At 37.8% G+C, this 22701-nt stretch overlaps 1 protein-coding gene across 2 annotated transcripts in view; it reads left to right on the top strand.

Annotated features, from left to right (window-relative positions):
* The window catches only part of NSMAF (neutral sphingomyelinase activation associated factor), a 40213-nt gene extending 17914 nt beyond the window's left edge, over positions 1-22299 (top strand). Inside the window, exons 7-31 of one of the 2 annotated variants that reach the window (XM_085221155.1) lie at positions 68-139; positions 510-557; positions 654-706; positions 1201-1330; positions 2287-2358; positions 3197-3305; positions 4481-4657; positions 5539-5618; positions 6836-6926; positions 7019-7082; positions 7200-7251; positions 8975-9098; positions 9359-9490; positions 11155-11197; positions 11574-11731; positions 12989-13097; positions 13913-13971; positions 14610-14677; positions 17663-17730; positions 17967-18090; positions 18616-18699; positions 19748-19898; positions 20338-20440; positions 21030-21139; positions 21959-22299. In XM_085221155.1, the coding sequence (XP_085077281.1) occupies positions 68-139; positions 510-557; positions 654-706; positions 1201-1330; positions 2287-2358; positions 3197-3305; positions 4481-4657; positions 5539-5618; positions 6836-6926; positions 7019-7082; positions 7200-7251; positions 8975-9098; positions 9359-9490; positions 11155-11197; positions 11574-11731; positions 12989-13097; positions 13913-13971; positions 14610-14677; positions 17663-17730; positions 17967-18090; positions 18616-18699; positions 19748-19898; positions 20338-20440; positions 21030-21139; positions 21959-22053 (2376 nt within the window). In that variant the 3' untranslated portion in view covers positions 22054-22299. The remainder of the gene's footprint in view (positions 1-67; positions 140-509; positions 558-653; positions 707-1200; positions 1331-2286; positions 2359-3196; positions 3306-4480; positions 4658-5538; positions 5619-6835; positions 6927-7018; positions 7083-7199; positions 7252-8974; positions 9099-9358; positions 9491-11154; positions 11198-11573; positions 11732-12988; positions 13098-13912; positions 13972-14609; positions 14678-17662; positions 17731-17966; positions 18091-18615; positions 18700-19747; positions 19899-20337; positions 20441-21029; positions 21140-21958) is intronic. The other variant, XM_085221156.1, reaches the window with a different exon arrangement.
* The last annotated feature ends 402 nt before the right edge of the window (positions 22300-22701 follow it).

Here is a 22701-nt window from a genome sequence, read left to right as displayed (position 1 = left end):
ATTAATTTTTTTTTTCATCATACTGTATTTTAAACTTTTTTTGTAGTAAATATGCTTTTGATTTTAGGGTAAAACAGAACACCTATTCCAACTGGATGTAGCTGGGAAACTAGGAGATGTTGTGCAAACTCTGCATCAGGTATGTGGTTATCATTACTCACTTTTCCACAGCATCTTTTTTGATATTTAATGGGAAGCTTCCTTTAGGTATTTCTAAAAGTGAAATTCTTAGAGTATCTAGTTTTGAAAATGCTGCAGTTGAATATACCTTCTAGTTCTAAAGTCAGTTGTATGCTACTCTCATTAGCTTTTTACTATGCAAGATAATCACATATAGACAAATTACTTGACAATAAACATGAGTGAATGTGTTCAACTTTAAAGAGAAATAATAATAGCTCTTCTAGTAGTCTTTTAGTCAACAAGAATGCTAATGCCCTCCTAATTGCTGTAGACTTTCAAACTGTGTGAGACATCAGTGGTATTTCACTTAGTTCACTTTCCTTTAGCTCTACAGGGCTTCTTGTCTAGATAAGATGGGAGATCAAGCTGCCATGGTAAGTGTCTGATTATTTCAGAATATTACTGTTTCTAATGGAATTCTAATTGCATTTCAATCATAAACCATGTTGGTTTTTTTTCTTTCATATTAGATAACTGCTATACTGCAATCCCGTTTGGCTAGAACTTCATTTGATAAAAACAGGTATCTTTCTAATAACTTATGGGAAAATGTTTTTTACCTATTGGTTATTTAGTCTATGGCTCCATTACATAGTAGGTGCTTCTTTGGGCAGCACAAGTTGTCTAAATTGCAGATTTATCTTTTTAACATTCTGAAAAATTTAGTATGGAGAATAGGACATTCTGTAAAGGTGTACATGTTACTTTTTTCATTTTTTTCCTCTTCAGACTCTTCTGTTTATCCATGAATTTGTTCCAAGTTAGGTATTAGTAAATGCCAAATAAAGCACTGTATAAGATAATTTAAGTAGTAATGGGTTACTGTTCTGAGAACGAAGCAGAACATACGATTTTCCTTTCTGGACTGCCAGTTAGAGTTCTCAACAAAGAACCTTCTTCATGCCTAAGGCATCCCTGTTCAGATGTGCCAAAGTTATAAACTAACCTGAAGTATTTAAGGATAGCTCTGCATATGTAAGAACCAGAGGTAAACTTACTCCCTTTCTTCACTTGTAGATTTCAAAGCATTTCTGAAACGCTGCGTATGGAATGTAAAGCAGAAATGGTGACACCACTGGTGACTAATCCAGGGCATGTGTGTGTTACTGATGCTAACTTGTACTTCCAGCCTCTAAATGGATATCCTGTAAGTGCCTCATAGATGGTCTTGCATATGGTGTGAGCACACTGCTCCTCTATGGACAGTTTCCATTTTTTGTATTATTCCTCTTAAATGCATGTGGGGCACATCTCCAAGAAGACTGTTTTCATTTCTGATAAAAGGTTCTTAGTTTTCCTGTAATTTATGCTGCTTTGTTATATACAGTACTCTGAGGTTTTATTCTGGGCTTTCTTAAAATTGACAAAGCACGAAATATCCTTTGCTTGTTCTCTGTTAATGTTTTTTTAAAAATAACTTTCTGTAGCTTATAATTTAGGATAAGTTTCTAATCTTACTCTGTGGTGCTGCTCCTGCCTGGTGAGAGTTTTCGTTCACTTTGTATTAGCTAGGAAGTTTGTAGCTAGGTTTTCTATAAATCTGAACGTTTCTTTCCCTAATGGAAAACTGAATGCGTATCACAGTCATACAGCTGCTTTGGAACTTTGTCACAGAAATAGCAACAGTTGTCCTATAGTCCTATCAGGCCTCTAAGATACGAAAAACATGTCCTGACAAGTAAAAACTGCTTTTAGCTTATTATGATGGCTTATTATGCCAGAATGCCATTCAATTTCTGTCCATCAGATGGCACCCTCAGCAAATGTTATATCCACTAACCTGATGGCTTCCTTATTTTTAATTTAGTTCTGTATGTTCTGCTCATCTTTTGCTTGATTATTCTTACTGGCAATAAATTTGGGTGATGACACATTGTTATTTAGTCTTAACCTGCTTTTCTACTCAGACAAGAAGCTACAGCAAAGATTAACTTATTTTTGAAGTAGCTGCTTAAAGCCACTGTTGGGCTGCTAATGTGATGTGGAAGGATATAGGTTGTGTCTCTAGTTCAGAGAAACTTCAGGTTAAGTGGAAAGGTTAAGGTAGAAGAACACACATCTCCATCTTTTCTTTTCCATCCTTCTGCCCCATTCCCCCTACAGAAACCAGTAGTACAAATAACACTGCAGAATGTACGCCGCATCTATAAAAGAAGACATGGTCTAATGCCACTGGTAAGCTCAAATACTTTTTTTTTTTTTTAAACAATATACTGTGTATATAGTTTCTTTAATGGACCAGTTGAAATTGTATGCATTGTTAGGCAGAAATAATTTTAAAAACTATGGGTTATATAATGAACAGCACTCAACACTTCCTAGTTTTGAAGTGTTTTTGTTCCCTGTGTTGTCAAAAAAATGAAAACAGAAAAAGTGAATTCTGTCAAGGATGAAAAACTTCCTTCACAAGCAGTTGGTGTAGGGGAGGAGAGAAGGGAGTACTTCCAGGAAGCAATTCATTCTATTTATCTCAAACACCTACCTTAGAATAGAATGAATTGCCTCCTCTTGCTGCGCTTTCTCCCTGGGTTGATTCATGGAGGGAGTCTGATCATCAGTGTAGATTGAAACTAACGTGTAGTGATGAACCCTGCTGTATGTGATTGAGGGATGATGACAGTGCTGCAGTGTGTGCTTCCTCAGTACCTCAGTTCTGTGCTTCCAGTGTTTACACTGAAATTTCAGACTTGAACAAAACTTTTCTCTCAAAACACACTTAAACTAAAAAGCAAACAAACAACAACAACAACAACAAAACATTACCTGCCCTTAAACAAGCTAGGTAGAGACTGTCTGTGAACAGCTGTTAATCTTTTTACTTGATTGGGTATAAACTGAATATTTTTATGGTTGGAATTAGGAAAGATGAAAATGTTGGACTTGTATGTATGCAAAACTATGACCAGCACTGAGTTTTAGACATTAGTAACTGGACTATTCTGTGAAAGCATGAATGTTATAGCTTGTTAGTAACTGCTTTCAATTTACTTTTTCTCTCTCTTTAATTTCTAAGGGACTCGAAGTATTTTGCACAGAAAATGATATATGTTCTGACATCTATTTGAAATTCTACAATTGTCAAGATCGAGATGAGCTCTATTACCTTATTGCAACATACATAGGTTTGCAGCATTTAATTTATTAATGTAGTTTGTAGTTCTTTGCAAGGGGAAATTTGGATTTTTCTATCTTGATTTGTGGGAAGAATTAAAAGAAGTATTAGCCATAAGAATTTTTAATAGAAGAAAGCAAAGTTCAAAATGGATGTTGAAAAGTTGCATATTTTGTTTGTATTTGAAGAGCTGAGTATGGAAGTTGAGATAACATTATTAAAGTGAAACTGATTATTTTCATCTGCAACTTAATATGTACCTTCAAAAGAAAAAAAAAAAAAAAAAAAACCCTACTATCTTAAAAAAGAAAGAGTATATGAGCATATAAGATCAATTCTACTGAATTGTTTTGTATGGGTGGATTCTTCTCCTGCCCCAGTAAGTCTTCCCCAGCAGTGAACAGGGTCATCTGCAGCTAGATCAAGGGAACATCTCTAGGGACAGAGCATTCACCACATCTCTGGGCAGCCTGTTCTACTGCCTCCCTAACCTTATTGTAAAAACCACCTTCCTTATATTCAGTCTAAATTTTAGTTTGTAACTATTTCCCTTTGTCCTGTCACAACAGGACCCTACTTAAGAGTCTGTCCCCTTCTTTCTTACAGCCTGCCTTTAGATACTGAGAGGCCACTTTTAGGTCTGCTTGGGCCAGTCTCTTTTCCAGGCTGAACAGCCGGTCCTTTTAGGGGTAGTGTTCTATACAGGAGAAAACTCTTGTAAACAAATGGATTTTAAATGCACACATAAATATCTGAACTCTCCTGAGGCCCAGCAATGGATGATGAAACCTACCCTTTTGAAACAGTTACATTCTTATTTCTATTAAGTCCTTTATTCATTACTTCCTAGGAAATGAACGTATCTTTTGCAGATCATGAATAGAAACATTCCAAAATACTAGCATATGTACTGAGAAAATTAACTCCATTAACAGTCAGATTCTTTCCCATCTATTGTTTCCATATTCAGTTCTAATACTTTTCCAGACCTATCTGAACAGGTCTTACAAAATGTAGTAAATACAGCAGCTATTGAAACGTAAAATCACCACTTAATTCTAACTCTTGATTTTAAGCTTCTGTGCCAATAATAACTTTATGGTACCTTGAATAATGCTAATCTCTGTGAAATTCTATGAGTGGAACTGCAAACCTCAAAACCCTTAATGTTTGATTTTATTTTAGAAAATCATATTACGGAGCATACAGCTGAGAGTTACATGTTGCAGTGGCAGCGAGGGCATATATCAAACTACCAGTATCTGCTTCATCTCAACAATCTGGCTGATAGGAGCTGCAATGATCTCTCCCAGTATCCTGTATTTCCCTGGATCATAGCAGACTACTCTAGTGCAGAATTAGGTATGTGTATACGAGACAACATGTTAGTGTATCATGCTTGGCAGCTTGGGGGGAGGCATTAGGAATGTGTTACCCTGCATGATGTTCCAAGTCTATCAGGATGCACCTGGTGTTATTGACCTTACGTGTTTTCATGTGCACTTACTCTTACTCTGGAGTTTGGTGGAAAAAATGCTTCAATTGTTTCACTTTTTCTATGAAAAATTTCCCTTTTCAGAGTGCTTTGCACCTGTTCGGTCACTTTGAAAATTACTAGTATTGAACATTCCAAGACTGCCTGTGATTCTAAGAAATGCATAAGAACCACTATAATGGCCTTCCATGGAATGATTTGGATGCATTGAACTGAATAAGACCTAGGCATTCTTGGGCAGGATTTTAATATTGCATGTTAAAAAGAAGCTAACAAGGCTTGTGTCTAAATAGGCTTCTTGTTTAAGGGCCTTTTTTTAATGTATGTTGGAAGCTTGTTCTTTAGAGGATTGCGTTCCTCTAAAACCAGAGGAGTAGGGGAAGCATCTACTCAGATACTGTAGTCTGATTGTTTGGTGGTTTTTAACTGTAGTATGTAGAAAGAAGACAGTACTGATTAGCAACTGGCAGCATGCATCTTGTGTGTCAGGTGATGTTAGTTGCAATAGCTGTCAATGATGTATGACTTCTAGTTCTTAAGCAAGAGATTTAAGTCTACTGGGAAGTAAGGATACAAGTATGTGCTTACAGTAAGATTTTTATTCTCTTGCGGTTGGGGAGAAGAGAAAAGAATTTGGATGCTTCTGTGGATTTTGTTGTTTTTCTATTGTCAGGGTGTTTTTCAGTTTTTAGTATTGATCAGAACGTATTCCTTTCTAGCAGAAACGATTCATGGTCTGTTTTTTCAGATCTGACAAAACCTGAAACATTCCGTGACCTTAGTAAACCGATTGGTGCCCTGAATAAAGAGAGACTGGAGAGATTATTGGTATGTCTGTCTTGAACTTTATCTATACTACATTTTTGGCCTAGTGCATGTAGGCAATAAAAGAAGCTTTGTCAAGCAACCTTTGGGAAGTACACAGATCTGTAAACAATCTGTTAACCTTATCAGAAACAAACTTGCCTATAAAACTTCATCACAATTGTTTTCAGTTTAATATTAATCAGCACTGATTTTACAAGTGAAAAATCTCAAATTATTCGAGTCTAGTTTATCTCTCTTAGTACCATTCGTGTGTGTTGTACCTTTAAATGTTCTGCGTGGTTGGTTGGTTGTTTTTTATAGTAGTTATATGACTTGGCAGTTAATAACTGGAAATACAAAACTTTAAGAGCAAAAGATTAAAAAAAGTGTAATGTAAAATATGGCAAAGTAGTAGCAATGCAAAGTATTTCCGTTTTAGAAAAAGTGCAGAGTTTGAGGAGAGTGCTTCAAAGGGAGGAAATACAGATTCATGGAGATTGGAGTATCATGAAGATTCCACATGCAGATAATAGTGAATAAATTTCTTCCATTTCTCAAAATAAGTAGACATTCTTTTTTATAAGCAGTTAAATAGACAGTTAGAAGGTCCTCAATTTATTTGCTTTCAATTCCTCGTATAAAATAATCTTCTGCCATGGTAAGGTAGCTATTCCCAAATCATTTACAGTTCTTAAGATTCTGGAGAGTACAAATATGATCACTATTACATTTTCAGTAACAGTAAATAAAGATTTCTTCCTAAGATTAGGCTGTTTCCTCAAACTGCTAGCCATCTTATACTTACTGCACTTATAGGCTTCTTATTTAGAGTACAGTAGGTTTTAGGGATAACCTGTAAAATGTTAAATTGTGAAGAAATGTGCCAGGTTGAGTTCAATCAATGTGTTCTTCCGTAACCTTGGAAAACTGCACTTGAAAGACAAAGGGAAGACTGTGTTCATGCTACTTTGAAGTTATGTCACTGCCTTACCGTGTGGAAAGCATAAAAAAAAGCTGAAGACCTGATAATTCTGGATGATGAGTTATAAGATTTACTGACCTGATTAAATCTGCATGCTTATTAGTGCTTAAAACATGTTTTGTTTTTGGGAAAAAGAAATGTAATGGGTGGCTTTCATCTCTCCCTTTTTTAAATAAATCTACAGAGACAGTGAGTAAAATTGTGAAAGAAAGCAGGAGCACTGATACTAAACAGATCTCTCTTCCTTATGTTGTAGACACGTTATGAGGAAATGCCAGAACCTAAGTTTATGTATGGGAGCCACTATTCATCCCCGGGTTATGTTTTGTTTTATCTTGTTAGAGTTGGTAAGATCGCTTTTATGTGTTCTCTGTTCAGACATTTGCCTCAGAAGCAGGCAAGGTTTGAAGAAAGATGATGACTTTTTATTTCTCTCTAGCTCCAGAATACATGCTCTGTCTGCAGAATGGAAAGTTTGATCATGCTGACAGAATGTTCAACAGGTTTGTTTACATTTTGTCTATATGTAAGTTGTCATTTTAAAATGGGTATCAAGGGAGTGCAAAGCATTAGAAAATGTTAGAAAACATTTTAAAATGTGTAATTGATATGTTGTCTAGTGTTGCAGAAACCTGGAAAAACTGTTTGGATGGCGCAACAGATTTCAAAGAGGTAAATGGCCAGAAAATAACTTGAGTCTAAGCACTTGTGCAGAACTTTTCTTAGATGTCTCCTGTTGATCTTAATTCATTTATATTTTATCTCAGCTATTGATGGCATTTTATGTATCCTTCCGTGTTTTGAAGTTTTTTCTCTGTAATTGTGTGATTCCTCTTATGCCTTTCTATCTTTTCATTGACAGAAATGTCATTATGAATGTTACAGGAATAAGGGGGAAATGTGCAATTGTAGGTATTGGATTCATCTACTGGAGTCTCTCTAGGATTTGGCTGCGTTATAAGGTTAAGCAGGATGGTGCAGGTGATATAAGAGAAGGAAGGGATGTCATCTAAAGGGACATGGATAAGCTTGGGAAGTGGGTCTGAGGGAACCTCGTGAGATTCCAGGATACCAAGTGCAGGGTGTTGTGCTTGGGTCAGGGTAATCCCAGATATCTGTGCAGAGTGTTGAGAGCAGCTCTGTGGAGAAGGACTTGAGGATGGATCAGCAGTATGTGCTTGCAGCTCGGAAGGCCAACCGTATCCTGGGCTGCATCAGTAGAGAGATGGTTAACAGGGTAAGGGAGGTAACTGTCTTCCTCTGCTATGCACTTGTGAGGCCCTATTTGGGGTGCTGTGTCCAGGCCTGGGGCCCCCAGTACAAGACAGATGCAGGTCCAGAGGAGAGCTGTGAAGATATTTGGAAGGCTGGAGCACCCCTCTTTTGAAAAAAGGTTGAGGAAGCTCAGTTTGGAGGAGACCTCATTGCGGCCTTCCATTATTTAAAGGGAGCATATAATAAGGAGGGAGGCTGAGTTTTTGCACAGTCTGATAGCAGTAGGACAAGGCAGAATGGTTTTAAACTAGAACAGGGAAGATGTGGATATCATGAGGAAATTAATTACTCAGAGGATGGTGAGGCACTGAAATAGATTGCCCAGAGAACTTGTGAATGCCCCATCCCTGTAGGTGTTCATGGCCAGGTTGGATGGGGCCTTGGGTGATGTGATCTAGTGGCTGGCAGCACTGCTGTCACAGTGGGGGGACTCGGAACTAGATGGGCTTCAAGTCTCTTTGGACCCGAGTTATTCTATGGTAGCAGTATATTTGGGATGTTAAACAATAGACATTTTAACTTGTTTTTTTGAGCTTTATAGAAGCAATAACTCGTAGAATATGTTGAATGATTAACTGCCAACTAGTGGGTGATGTTAAATGTTTTTTTTATCAAAGTGATTAATGATAATTAATTTTTAAAAATATATAATGGAAGAATTAAGAATGGTTAGCTTTGTTGGTCTTTAAGTAACTGATCTAAATTCTCAAACTTCCGTCATTCTAGTTATATTCTGGATTTTTGTCATGAATCTTACCTGATGTCTTAAAAATAAGAAGGCAGCTATACAGTTAGAGATCTGAAGATACTCTTGTTATTATGAATTCACGTGCTACGTGTACTATATTAAAAATATGTAAGCCCCTGAATTTAGTTTGGGTAATTGCCTTGGTGGTGGACAGGATGTCTAATAGTTGGAAGTTGAAATTGTAATGCAAGTTAGTCTCTAGTGCTGCTCTTCTGACAAAGAGGAAAGCTTGGAGGAATTGTTATCGAACTTTAGGGCTTAATGTGTGAACCTGAATAGCTTTGTTTTTACTGAATGTCTTCTAGTTAAAATGACTGAAGCTAAGCTAACCTCAGAACTTTTTCCTCTCTTATTTTTTTTCTTTTCTACCAGTTGATTCCAGAATTTTATGAAAACGATTCTAACTTTCTAGTAAACAGCTTGAAATTGGATTTGGGAAAAAGACAGGGTGGAAAGACTGTTGAAGATGTAGAGCTTCCCCCCTGGGCATCAGGTAGTAGTAGTCCAGCTTCTTACATTATGAATGAATTCAGGATTATCACCATTATATCATGGGATCATTTTTCTCTCAAAAGCTCTCCTAGTTATCTCCTGAAGTAATTTTTGCTCTTAAGCATTGATACATTCAGTAGTTGTGTTTAATTTTGATGGCAATTTTGAGTTTAGTATAGGTCTTCTGGTTTGGTTCTTTCTGTAAGAATGGGGAGGGGTAATGATACAAAGAGGGAAATCTTTAATTAACCTGTCTCTTGCCAGGTCCTGATGACTTTCTTCAGAAGAGCCAGGAGGCTTTAGAAAGTCAGTACGTTTCAGAGCATCTTCATGAGTGGATTGACCTTGTATTTGGCTGCAAACAAAAAGGAAGTAAAGCTGTTACAGCTTGCAATGGTACGTACGCATTTCACTTGAAGTAGCACAAAACAAGGTAGATAACAGCTGTCTGTGATGATGCCTTTGAACTCTTACCGCTATGCTTTACATACTTGATCCTTAAAGGAAATACAGGTTTTCCTTACCCAAAGTAGTGCCTTACTTGTAAAATCTATTGCCTTCATCTTTGAAGATGTAAAATCTTTGCTCAGGCGCATGATTTAGTAAAGGGTTGTTAGAGTTAAGGCAATATGGTTAGGTTATGGTTGGACTTGATGATCTTTAAGGTCTTTTCCAACCTGAGCAATTCCATGATTCTAAAATGGTAGCTAAGATGATTCTGCAGTGTTGCTGTTATTTACTTACAATGCAGTACAGCAATGTAGTATTCAAGTAGTGTGTCTCAGTTAGGAACAGGAGTTTGTAGGAGCAGCCACACAAACAGGTATTTAATGTTCCCTGTGCTGTGACTGTAGTGTGAGAATTTCAATTCAGAAATCTCCCCCATCCCCTTCCTCCCCCTCACTTAAGTGAATTGAGATGGAAAAGAAGAAGGTAATGGGCTACAGCTGTTTAGGAGCATGAATGGAGGAAAAAGTACGTGGGTAACCAGTTTTGTCCTTCTGTAGTACGTACGCTTCTTATTCCATGTAAGTAAAGTTTAAATGTTTGATATATTGTTTTGATCTTGTAGGTAGCTATTGTAAATTCTTAGAAAAGAAGCTGTTGCTCAGTATTTGTTATGTTAGTGTGCGGAAATTCTCTAGGCATCATAGTAATATCAATGATTAATCTGTTTAATAGTGTGATATTTAGCCTAACTGTTGTACTATCTGATAAGGAAACATCTTCTTGGTAAAGGAAGATTAGCAGATGCGTAATATAGGACGAAGATAATTTGGTTATTCCAGAAACCCTGATCTTAAGCAAGAGAAAATTAGAGACAGGCAGGTTTTGTTTTTTCTTACAGTTACAGTTACTGGGAAAGAACGCATAAGCAATCTTAATTTTGGTAGTCATTGCTTTCTACTTCCAGAGAGAGCTGACGTGATGTGAAAATACATAGATATGAATATGCTTCCTCAGGTACCTTTGAATCATGATTAGTATTTTGAGCTTGCAGGGTCCAATTACCATATGATTAGGTATCATAAATGTAAGGTAAAACATGCCAGAGACTCTGAATGAAGAGAAGTGGTATTTATGTTACGTTATCTGTATGTTACTATGCAAATATAAAGCAAAACATGCTTCTCTAGATGCAGTGTGATTTTTTTATTAATGTAATGAACTGCAAGACCCTCTTGAGTAGATAAGAGGGACAGAAAGGACCATGTCTACAAATGACTTGATATCAAGAGACAGAGTGTTCATATACCGAGCTCCCAATGTAATTCGCAAAGTTTGCAGCCCACTACCATTATATCGAATGAGCTGGAGCATAGATAGACTTTTATGATCTTTCTTGCAATATTTTGTTATCTGTCTGTAAAATAACCGAAGATCTAGTTACATAGCTATGCATTTTTGGGGAGGTGGGAGGACGTTCTCCTTCACAAAGATTAAATAAGCTGTCCTTCCTTTATGAAGGAGCTGGCTTTGGAAACTGCCTCCGAGTCTCCTAGATTCAAGCCCAGGATAAACATTGTATTTTTATATTGTACATATATTTCTTTTTCCAGTGTTTCATCCATTAACTTATGAAGGAGGAGTGGATTTAAACAGGTAATTAAGAATTTGAATGTTTTTGTAAAAACAGCTAAATTTATCGTCATCTCTTCACATTCTATGGTGGCTGTAAAAATAGCTGGTGAACTGATACCAGGCTGTCAGTTTTAATAGATGTTCAAAGATTGTTACTTGAACTCCTTCATGTTGATATATCTGATATTTTTTCTGTTATTATTATTACTGTTATTTTTAACTGAAGTTCATGTTGTCATTGTACATAAAGGAAGTAATTGTGAACCTGTCATATGAATGCCTGTTGTATCTGTGGTAAATCATTTCTGTGATGACCATAGTAACTGTACGTGCAGCCTTGTGCTTCCAGGACAGAAACAAAGAACTTGCCCTAACTAACTGTGTTGCTTCTCTGAAGCATTATGGACCCCAATGAAAAAGTAGCTTTGCTGACGCAAATCTTGGAGTTTGGGCAGACACCAAAACAGTTGTTTACAACTCCTCATCCTCAACGGATAATGCCAAAAAGCTCCTCTAGAACATCTAGTCACAGTGTTTCCATAAGTGAATCTCCAGGTAAGTGTATAACAAATAAATTGATGATGTAACTGATTTGTAATTTTGAGGTGTTCTCTATCTTTTCCCACAGGATCTCATTATAGAACTCTGGCCACTTGCCCTTTAAGCAGAGTCAAAATAAATCCATGAGCTTATCTATTAAAGGAAAAACTGGCAAGATCAGTTTCAAATCTGAAAATACACACATCCCGTAGCTGTGATCCTGCACTTTGCTTTATGGTCCAGTTGTCTCCTCAGGGACTGTTCGGTCTCTGCCTTTGAAAATGTAGGAGGGCTGTGTTCCCTGGCCTTTTGTGACACTTCAGAATCAAACTGATATGACAGCAGCTTCTTTGACTGTCTCTGTAGAGACTCTAAATAATGTAGAGATTCGTTCTGTTCTTGAACAGAACTGTCCTTATGGCAATAAGCTTGAACTGAGAATTTAATTTGAGCATCTGGATATGAACAAGTGAGACTGGGGTCTTTTTCCCCTCTACTGTTACTTGAGCGAAACTGTAGAGAAATTACTTTGTCCCTACAGTATATATTGAAAAAAAAAAAAAAGTTGGTGGAATAACTCCAAGAAAAGGATATGTAATGGGAGTACATGTCTCTTTACGATGTGAAACTTTGCCCATTTTTCTGAAATTCAGGTTCTGTGGTCCTCATTATATGAATAGTGGTCTACTGTAAGCTGGACTGAATCTCCAGGCTATCTGTTGAATGGGGAGACATTCAGTCTCTTGGTCGATTGTCCTTGATTCGCTGACCTTTTGATGGCTTTCATTTTTACATAGAGAAGCAAACATGGTTACTACTTACATGGTAATCTGTAACTATACCAGTTGTATATGTCTGTAATAATGGCCATGCATGTTAAATGGCTCTGGTAGTAGGCTCCATAATTCCTGTCAGATTTGGCCTTTATTTATCTAATTATTATTAGATTAATTTATCTAATTATTTGTTATCTAATTTATATTTAGTGTATTTCCACTTCTTTTTCCCTTAACTTCTGAGACGTTGCAGAAAATAAACTTATGACATTCTTAATCAAATGTAGTAGAATAATAGGTAGGTGACTTTGATGGCACTTTTCCATTTGGGAAACTCTTGACATTTCAGTATCTACAGTAACCAAAAATTTGTATTCCTGGAGCTCTGCATGATTTCTCTACTTTTGTATTCATGTTTGTACCTTCACCTACTTCTTGAAGTTTATCATTCTGATTTCCGTCTGTAGTAAAACTCTATTGGGGCATTTTATTGCAGTATCTCCAAATGAAGAATCATTTGAAGATTTGACAGAAGAAAGCATTACGCTTGCTTGGAACAATATTTCTAAACTAAGACAAGATGAACAATATAAAATTCACAAAGAGTAGGTACTGCTCTTCACTCTTCAGTCACAGTTGTTCCATTTAACTAGGGATAGGAGCATCTGTGAGTCTGTTTGAACGATGGATTAGGGCTTATGGTAATTTTTCTCTTTTTTTTCTTTTTTGAGATGGCTGGGTTGGTTTTGTTTGTTTGGTAATTCATCATAGATTAAAAAACAATCTAGAAAAGGTAGTAATTAGCTTAATTTTATTCCTTAGACAGATCTAAAGCAAATTCATTCACATTTTAGAAGCAGACGTTAATACCCATTTGCCAAAACTGTGATAGCAGCAGTTAAATAAGCATTTCCACTTATTTGTTCATAACATTTAATTTGAAAGTTTAAGCCAATTAAAAGTTCAGCTACTGCACAACCCAGAGCTGCCTCCATATCAGGAGTTTGTAAAGTCTCCAGCCATGGGCAGTAAGGTAATCCAGGTACCACACTTGTGTTCTGATGGGTTCCTAGGGAGCCGTGCACCAAGCAGCCCCATTTCAGGTGAACTTTGACAAAGCCCAGCTAATCCCACGTTGGGAAGATTGAATGGGAAACCATTAATCTTTTCACATGGGCATGTCCTTTCCAGTGAGTTTGAAGTTCTTGCAGAACAATATAGGGAGCCTGTACTGATGATAGCAAGGTATATTTGAATATGTGGGCATGTTGCTCATCACTGCAGTATTTTTAATCTCATTGAATATCTTAACTTTTTAAATAGAAATCAAATAACAGATTTTAGCAGTATTTAATTTGCAGTATTGTGGGTAAGTTATAAAACTTATGAAATCATTGATGAGTCTACTTGTATTAAACAGGGCAATTACTGGAATAGCAGTCACCTGCAATGGGTCTTCTGTTTTCACCACATCCCAAGGTGAGTATTATTGCAGAGTTATTTCCTCAAACCTGCAGTGCAAATGCTTCAATAACGAGTTGTAACACCAAGTGATGTTTTGCGAACAAAAGAGCATGCAACTTTCAAATGTGAAGAAGATTAAATCCCTAGAATACCTTCACTGGGAGCAAAATTAAGCCAGTGTTAAAGGGTATTTCTTCCAGAATCATTTGTACGGGTTTTTAAAGGAACATGGCCCCAGTGTTCTGCCAAATGCAAGATTTTCATTTTCACTTTCTGCCCTATTGCTTCTTACAAATACTGAAGTTCTCAAACAATATGTCAGTACTTCTGTTTACTTTTGGTTTTTTATGTTTCCAAGACACCTGTTATGGAAATTAATGAAGTTCAAAAAGATATTTTCTGTAATTAATAGCTGAAGTATGATTTTTTTATTTTATATTTTTTAAGTTTTAGATGTCCTCAGATTTCAATGTTGTCCACATCTAGGCTTGCAAAAGTGTTAATTTATCCCCTTAGATTATTAATTCAAAGACTGAAAAAAACCATACCTGATTTTTATAATTAAATATATGAATCTTCAAACAGATAAAAATTTTGTATCTTCTGTAATATAAACCAGTCATTTTATATGTGGTATTGTTCTTTATACTTAGACTCAACTTTGAAGATGTTTTCCAAAGAATCAAAAACACTCCAAAGAAGTGTGTCCTTTTCAAACATGGTAAGTTGCTGTCAAAAACAAAAGCATCATTAGGAATCTTTTGAAAGCTACTCACAGAAATGTCTCTTGATGTACTTCAGTGTGTTCTTTCTTCTCCCCAGTTATATGACATGTGGATAATTTAGCAGAGTGAATTGAGATTGCTTTTCAGGCCTCCGGGGAGAGAGAGCACATTCTTTGAACGCAGCAAGGGAGTATTAAATGGTTCTCATCTGTGTTAATACTGTTCTGAGTTTTCTGCTATACAGAGAAGGTCTTGTGGTAGACTAAGATACGCTGGCATGAGCAGACAGGTCTTACCAAACAACTTTGAATTGCTGTTGAAGACCGGAAACAAAGCTTGAATTATACCCATGTTCAAATCATACTCAAAGTGTTTGGAGTCTGTCAGTCAATCAGCTGAAGAATGGAAAGGACAGGGAGTGGAATCTTAGCTGCGTGAATTTTAGCAGTCTTTGTTTCATGAGCGATGATCTCAGCAACCTCTGAACAACGTGCTTCTCAAACAGAACTTTGAAAGGGATTCTGTGTTTTATTTTTTGTGCTTGAGCACTGGGGCCTGAGCTGAGTCATTTTCTGAGTCATTTACTGAGACAAGATACTAGGATGCATTAACCCTCCTCTCTAGGGGAGAGGGAAGGGAAGGCAGATATGTTGCCCAGATAGAAGCCATAGTATACTTTAGCACATCACATTTGCTCGCGGGGTTGATTGCTGAGCCCCTCTTGACCATCTATCAGCGCTTCTGGTTAACTGGAGAGGTCCCAGAGGATTGGAGGCTTGCTGATTGACTCCCATCTTCAGGAAGGGACGTAAGGAGGATCCGGGGAACTATAGGCCTGTTAGCCTGACCTCAATACCGGGGAAAGTAATGGAGCAAATCATCTCGGGTGAGATCGCATGGCATTGTGCGTGGTGTCCAGGGGATCAGGCCCAACCAGCACGGGTTCATGAAGAGCAGGTCATGCTTGACCAACCTCATCTCCTTCTGGTTGACCAGTCTGGTAGATGAGGGAAGGGCTGTTGATATAGTCTACCTAGACTTCAGCAAAGCCTTTGACACGGTCTCTCCCAGGCTTCTGCTGGGGAAACTGGCTGCCCGTGGTCTGGACAGATATACCCTTCTTTGGATAAGGAACTGGCTAGAGGGCCGTGCCCAGCGGGTAGTGGTTAATGGAGTTAAGTCCAGCTGGCGACCCATTATAAGTAGTGTCCCCCAGGGGTCGGTACTGGGGCCCATCTTGTTTAATGTATTTATTGACGACCTAGATGAGGGGATTGAGTGCACCCTCAGTAAGTTTGCAGATGACAGCAAGCTGGGAGGTGGTGCTGATCTGCCTGAGGGTAGGGAGGCCCTACAGAGGGATCTAAATAAGCTGGATCGCTGGGCTGAGGTGAATGGGGTGAGGTTCAATAAGGCCAACTGTCAGGTCCTGCACTTTGGCCGCAACAACCCCAGGCAGCGTTATAGACTTGAGGATGAGTGGCTGGATGATTGTGAAGAGGAAAGGGACCTGGGGGTGCAGTTGATGCTCGGCTGAACATGAGCCGACAGTGTGCCCAGGTGGCCAAGAGGGCCAACAGCATCCTGGTCTGCATTAGAAATAGTGTGGCCAGCAGGAGCAGGGAGGTGATCATCCTCCTGTACACAGCACTGGTGAGGCTGCACCTCGAGTATTGTGTTCAGTTTTGGGCCCCTCACTACAGGAAAGATGTTGAGGCCCTGGAGCGTGTCCAGAGAAGGGCAACGAAACTGGTGGGGGGGTCTGGAGCACAAGTCTTATGAGGAGCAGCTGAGGGAGCTGGGATTGTTTAGTCTGGAGAAGAGGAGGCTCAGGGGAGACCTCACTGCACTCTACAACTTCCTGAAGGGAGGTTAGGGTGAAGAAAGGTTTGGCCTCTTCTCGCAGCCAACGAACAGGACCCGGGGAAATGGCCTCAAGTTGTATCAGAGGAGGTTTAGGTTAGATAGGAGGAAAAACTTTTTCTCTCAGAGAGTGGTCAGACACTGGAATGGCTGCCCAGGGAGGTGGTGGAGTTGCCGTCCCTGGAAGTGTTCAAGAGGCGTCTGGACGAGGAGCAGTGAGATGTAGTAGCAGTGGTAGTGAGAAGACAGTTGGACTAGATGATCTTATAGGTCTTTTCCATTCTATACAGATTCTATGATTTTGTGATCCCCAAAGAAGCTGTAAGATCAAGACACTGGTGCCTGCCATGGTATGCTTCTCTTGACGCTGTAAAAAGGGAGCCTTTCACTGAATCCTAGTCCAAGTTAGTCTCTAGTGAGGAGTTTGTGTACACTTCTCTTCCTCTTCACTCTCTCCTGCCCCCCTCGTAGTTTCAGTGTTGATGTGTTGCAGCAAGGCCAGAAGCAATAATCTCTTTGCATTCCAGCTGCCTGCTGTTTTTAAGAACAGATTACTGTTCATTTTTCTGATGAAGCATGGCACTGTTGTTTTTTTTCCTTCTGCATCCAGTGATGTAACTGAGAAGATGTCTGTAAAGAATGTTTAGTTTGGTTTTTTTGTTGTTGTTGCTGTGAATAATAGAAATTACATAGCTACATCCATTGCTTGAAAGAGCACAGCAAATAAGTTGCTGTCATGGAGGGGGAGGAAAAAAAAAAAAAACATGAAAGAAAACCTGTCTTTTCTGATTTCTGTTTTCATATAGAATTGACATAGCTTGACAAATGAAAAGCTGGCTCAGTTTCTCTTGAGTGTGGAATCACATGCAACATACATGAAGTAATTGAAAAAAGGAGATCCATCAGCTGTGCACGTGTTTTGTGTTTCCAAACTTTGGAGTTGACTTTGTATTTATTGGAGTTTTTCATAAGGTTTTTCTTAATTAACATTCATGCAACCCCAGACTGCTGCACACAGAAAAGATTACTATGCTCCTTGTTCTCCAGAACCATGTTAATGTATTTCTCTTTGAGGGTCAGAAATAGAACACTGCTTTATTTTTCCTTTTCTTCTACAGGCTTTGTCATCTTGTATCATCTTACCAGGAGATAGCACTGTTATAAGTTCTTCATGGGACAATAATATGTGAGTATTTGCTTCCTGTTGACTCTGCTGAATTACATTGAGTACCTTGGTAGTTATGGTTATGGCTATAGATACAGAAGATCACTGATAAAATGCAGTATCTGTACTTCTACATTTGTTTTTTTTCAGTCTGGTTCCTGTTAAAAACTGTAGAAAAAAAAGTTATTTTCATCAATTCAGAGAAAACTGTTTATGTTACCTGAAGGTATAACACTTTTATGATCTCTTCTTGTTAGATATTTTTATTCAATTGCGTTTGGAAGACGGCAGGACATCTTAATGGGACACGATGATGCTGTCAGTAAGATTTGTTGGCAAGATGGGTGTTTATATTCTGCATCTTGGGATTCCACTGTAAAGGTTTGTAGACGTTTATAATATTTCAGTAACTATTTATTGCTAGCAGTTAATATTTGGCCAGAGACATGCATTGGAGTAGATGAATCTTTTATATTCTAATAATAAATACATGAATAATTTTATATATTATTTGTAAGCCACTATAAATAGTATAATAGAATAAGTGCAAGTAGTTTATCTTTTGTTAACTTTACCTCAACTGTGTTTCAAAGCTGAAGTGTTACTTTAATAAAAATAATTTGGAAGCTAGAGATAGGAAAGAATTTCCCAAAGCCTTCCTGTGGTAAGTACCCATTCAGTGGTGTGATATACAGCACTTTGGTAACCTACTTGGAATCAGCACAGTCATGTTTAAGGTGTTGCTCTACTTAACGTAAACAGTTTAAGGTGCCAGTTGCTGTTGTGCCACACAGATGAGGCCTGCAGTTACACAAGCAGCACTTGTAATGTGAGCGTTAAGCAATGGAGAAACTCATCCAATTTTACTAATGCTTCTTTGAGCAAACTTTAATGTCTGTGTTATAGGTGTGGAAATGCGTACCCGGAGAGACATCGAGCAATAAAAGAAACTGTTTCGAATTGCTTGCAGAGTTAGAGCACGATGTTAGTGTAAGTATGCTGACAGAGATGCAATACTTCAGGATTTGAGATTATATCACATGATCTCGACTCTCATTTTAACAAACAACTAAAGTAGGAGGATTGTCTGGGGTGACGTTTTGTTTTGCTGTGTGTTTTTTCTCTTTTGGGGTTTGGATGTTTCTGGGGTGGTGGGTTGCTTTGTTTCATTGGCTTTTGGTGGCATAATTTTGCCTGAGATGTGCGTGCTGCTCTCCAGCATCCCTTGCTTCCTTTGTTGACAAGTCTACTCTTAAGGAGGAAAGCAACAGTAAGAAGAGTTCTGCTTTGTGGTTTTTATTTTGTTTACTTGTTCGTTTATTCTTATTTGCTTTGGTCAGCTTGTTTGCACAAAGTTCAAGGTTGAGGGAGGTGGACAGCAGAGAGGGAGTTGGTTTTTGTTGGTTTCCTTTTTTGCTTTTGCTTTTTGAAAACTTGAGGATTTTTTTTTCAGTATTTTCATTGTTGTTGCTTCCTCTTAATGAAACTCTTCCAAAAGCAAGCAAATAAAAAGAATGGAGTTATTGCTGTTTTTTCTACCATACTACAAAATACATTGCTGAATTTCACTGTAAATTATAATCACATTCTGTGCAGTCAATCACATGTAACCATGCATTTTTTCTTACGGCATCTAATGTCACTCCTGTAACAGCTAAGAATGGTGTCCAAGGGTATTTTTAAAAGAAATTTCTAGCCATTGGTTCTTTCTGATAAAGGATGATATTAACCTCAAGGGTAAAGTTTTGCATTTAGGTTGAGAATATGGGTACTGAAAGTAGTAGGAAATGTCACTTTGTGTTTCCTATTCTACAAAGTACTTTAAAATATCTTTTTCTTCAGATATTTTAAAAGGAGCTGCCTTTTACATTTTCTTGGTAATAACTGTACTTAAGGATGTTGCAAAATTAAATTCAAAAGCTGTTGACAATAAAATGGCATCGTAATGGATGACAGACTTTTTTGTGTATATTTAAAACTTGTTTTGAGACAGCTTACATTGAAGAACAGGAAAATCATGGGATGTTTAACTTCCTAGGTAAATATGATCGACCTTACTGCTTCAAACACTATACTAGCATCTGGAACCAAAGAGGGTACCATTAGTGTTTGGGATGTTACCACAGCAACAGTGTTACACCAGTTGCCTTGTCATTCTGGTACTGTGTTCGATGCTGCTTTTAGTCCCGGTATGTTGGATTTCAGTTTTAACATATAAGACTGGGAGTTTCCTGATTACGTGTAATACAGTCTGTTATTGAAATTACTAGTCTAAGGGGAATGGTGAGATCTACCAGAAGGTATCCTTGCCTGCGGCAGGGTAGGTGGGACTAGATGATCTTTAAAGGTCCCTTCCAATTCAGTCACTCTGATTCTATGACATGCTTCTCTGCTATAAAATAAAAAAAATTTAATTGATGCAAGGTCATAACAACCTGTAGACCAGTAGTCTAGACTGTAGACCAGTGTTTATCATTGTACTTTACATCATCTGCAAGCATACATTTTCTCTAAATAAGTAGGCCAGGCCTATCACAGCCAACATGCCATACTGCAGTGATAACTGGGATTGCATATCTAAACATGCTCCGTTTGTTTGTTGTTGTCATGATTTGCTCTCTTGTGTAGACGGCAGACATCTACTCAGTGCGGGAGAAGACTGTTGTTTTAAAGTAATAGATGTACAGACTGGAATGCTTATATCTTCTGTGACTGCTGATGAGCCACAAAGGTAATCTTGAGAACATACATATGGATTACAAAGCTGCATGGCCAGCTTAGTTAAATGTAGATGCTCCATGGTTGGCCATAGCAATAAGTGTAATAACAGTGAAGGTACTGAATTTAACAACATACTTAATTTGCACTTAAGTGCAAAGGCTTTTGTGTGCTTTACAGTCAAGGTTTTCAAACAGGGATAAAAGAAACAACTATTTAAGGAAGTAATGCTGTTTTTTATATACAAGTTAAAGATGGTGTTTAAAAAGAGCTGCTTAGCTGTAGCACCAACCAGCTCTTCCAGAACTGATGTTTCTAGCAAGCAACCAGTTCTCTTACTTGCATCACTTGTCAATAACCTTTATTTCCAAAGCTCCTTTTTGTGTAAGCTAAGAAGAGATTGGCTTTTGAAACTTAAAGAGCAGTCAGTTAATACTTCCTTTTTTATTTCACCAACTAAAATGTATACAATGCTGTGTTGTGTAAACAGATGAAGACTGAAGTAGGAAACTGGCAGTAGCCTTTCCAATTTGTTCTTAATCTGAAATTGCTCAGCTTGTATATAAAAGTTTTAAGTGTACTAATGAACAGTTACTTTGCAGGTGCTTCAGGTGGGATGGAAATACTGTCTTGTCAGGAAGTCAATCTGGTGAATTACTGACTTGGGACCTCCTTAGTGGAAAAGTCACTGAACGAATCAAAGGACATGCAGGTATGCCTGAACTATTCTTGTTCTCAAATTGTCTGGAAGTTTCCAATTAATGGAAGTTTCTGTCTGTGTTAGTATTGACAAATTCTGAGAATCATTTGTTTCCACTCAGTGACTCGTGATATTACATGTACCTTTTTCTTCTGTCCCAGGTAACACCTGAACCTCCTTGGAAGAGTAATGCTGTTTATACTTCGTGTTATTACAAAACTGAACAGAGGCAGATGCATTAGAAAATTCTAATGCAAAGTTAATTGTTAGACGTAGACATCTTACATGTACCTGCCTTGTCTTCAATATGCTAGCAACCAAACTGCAAGAAGGGAGGAATAACTTAGTTTTACTTAGTTGGCTTTTATGACTGCTTTCATGAATAGTTATTTCAAACTTCCCTAATGTTAACTTAAGCTCTGGAATTTGAGCTATACAGAGATCAGGCTGTAGCCAGGAGAATCTTTAAAAGCAAGCTGCTAGGCATACATTTTAAGATGCTACATACTTATAATACAAAAAGCCCTAAGGGCAAAGTGAAAAACTTTCTAGACAACCCTGTCCCCCTTTCCTAGTGAATCCTTTTGCTACTGTGAAATGTCTATATTCTACATGTCAACTTACAGTTCACCTCTTCTTCCCAAAGTGGCTGAGGCAGTGTACCAAGAGATCACTAGGGTTAACAGGATACAAGGTGGCTCTTACTGTACTGGACATACTGTCAGTGTAATGCAAGATACTGATTGATGATCCTAAACTGACTTAAATATGTTCCATTCTCTTGACTCCTACTTGTGTCTGTTTTGATTTCTCTTATTTCTCTTCCTCCAGGTGCTGTAACCTCCATGTGGATGAATGAACAATGCAACAGTGTTATTACTGGAGGGGAAGACAAACAAATTATATTCTGGAAACTGCAATACTAAGTGCCTTTCCCTCCAGCTGTTTAAATGAACTCTTTCATTTTAAACCAAACCTTTTAAAGGAATTTAATTGTGTGCAATGATGGCTGCTGAAGTTCAACCAGAAAAGCAGCTTTATTCAACCACAACTTTCTGGTGACTTCACTGAGAGCTCTCAACTTCCATAATGTATGCATTGGGTTTTCATAAATTACCAAAAATGCTTTGTCTAATAATCCAAGATGACATTAAAGACCTATTTTTCTGTAACTGAAGAGCTCCTAACTTGTAGTTAGTGTTGTAGTGTGTTGTCTGAACCATTTCTAAAGCAGCAGCAGTTGCATTCTTTAAGAGATTTAAGATACTTGCAACATGACAATGTGTGTACATCTCCCTTCCTAGCAAAGATGCATATGATGGTAAATATGCTTCGAACACTTACAGCTTAGGCAGTAAGTTGGTCTGAACAGGGGTCTACTATGTAGTCTCCAACTGTGCCTACCTGCAAAGGCAGAGAGAAGTCAGAGAGCATATAAGGCTGAAAACCACAGCCTTAATGCATTAGTCTGAAGGGGAGCCAAGGATAATCATGAGCCCTTACTGTGGAGAAGTTTGATATTGACATATTATACATATACCAGTCTTCCCCTAATACTGTAATATCTTATTTTT

The sequence above is a fragment of the Meleagris gallopavo genome, chromosome 3, assembly GCF_905368555.1.
Source record: "Meleagris gallopavo chromosome 3, MGAL_WU_HG_1.1, whole genome shotgun sequence".
Lineage (NCBI taxonomy): Eukaryota > Metazoa > Chordata > Aves > Galliformes > Phasianidae > Meleagris > Meleagris gallopavo.
This window is presented reverse-complemented; position numbering and strand designations above follow the sequence as displayed.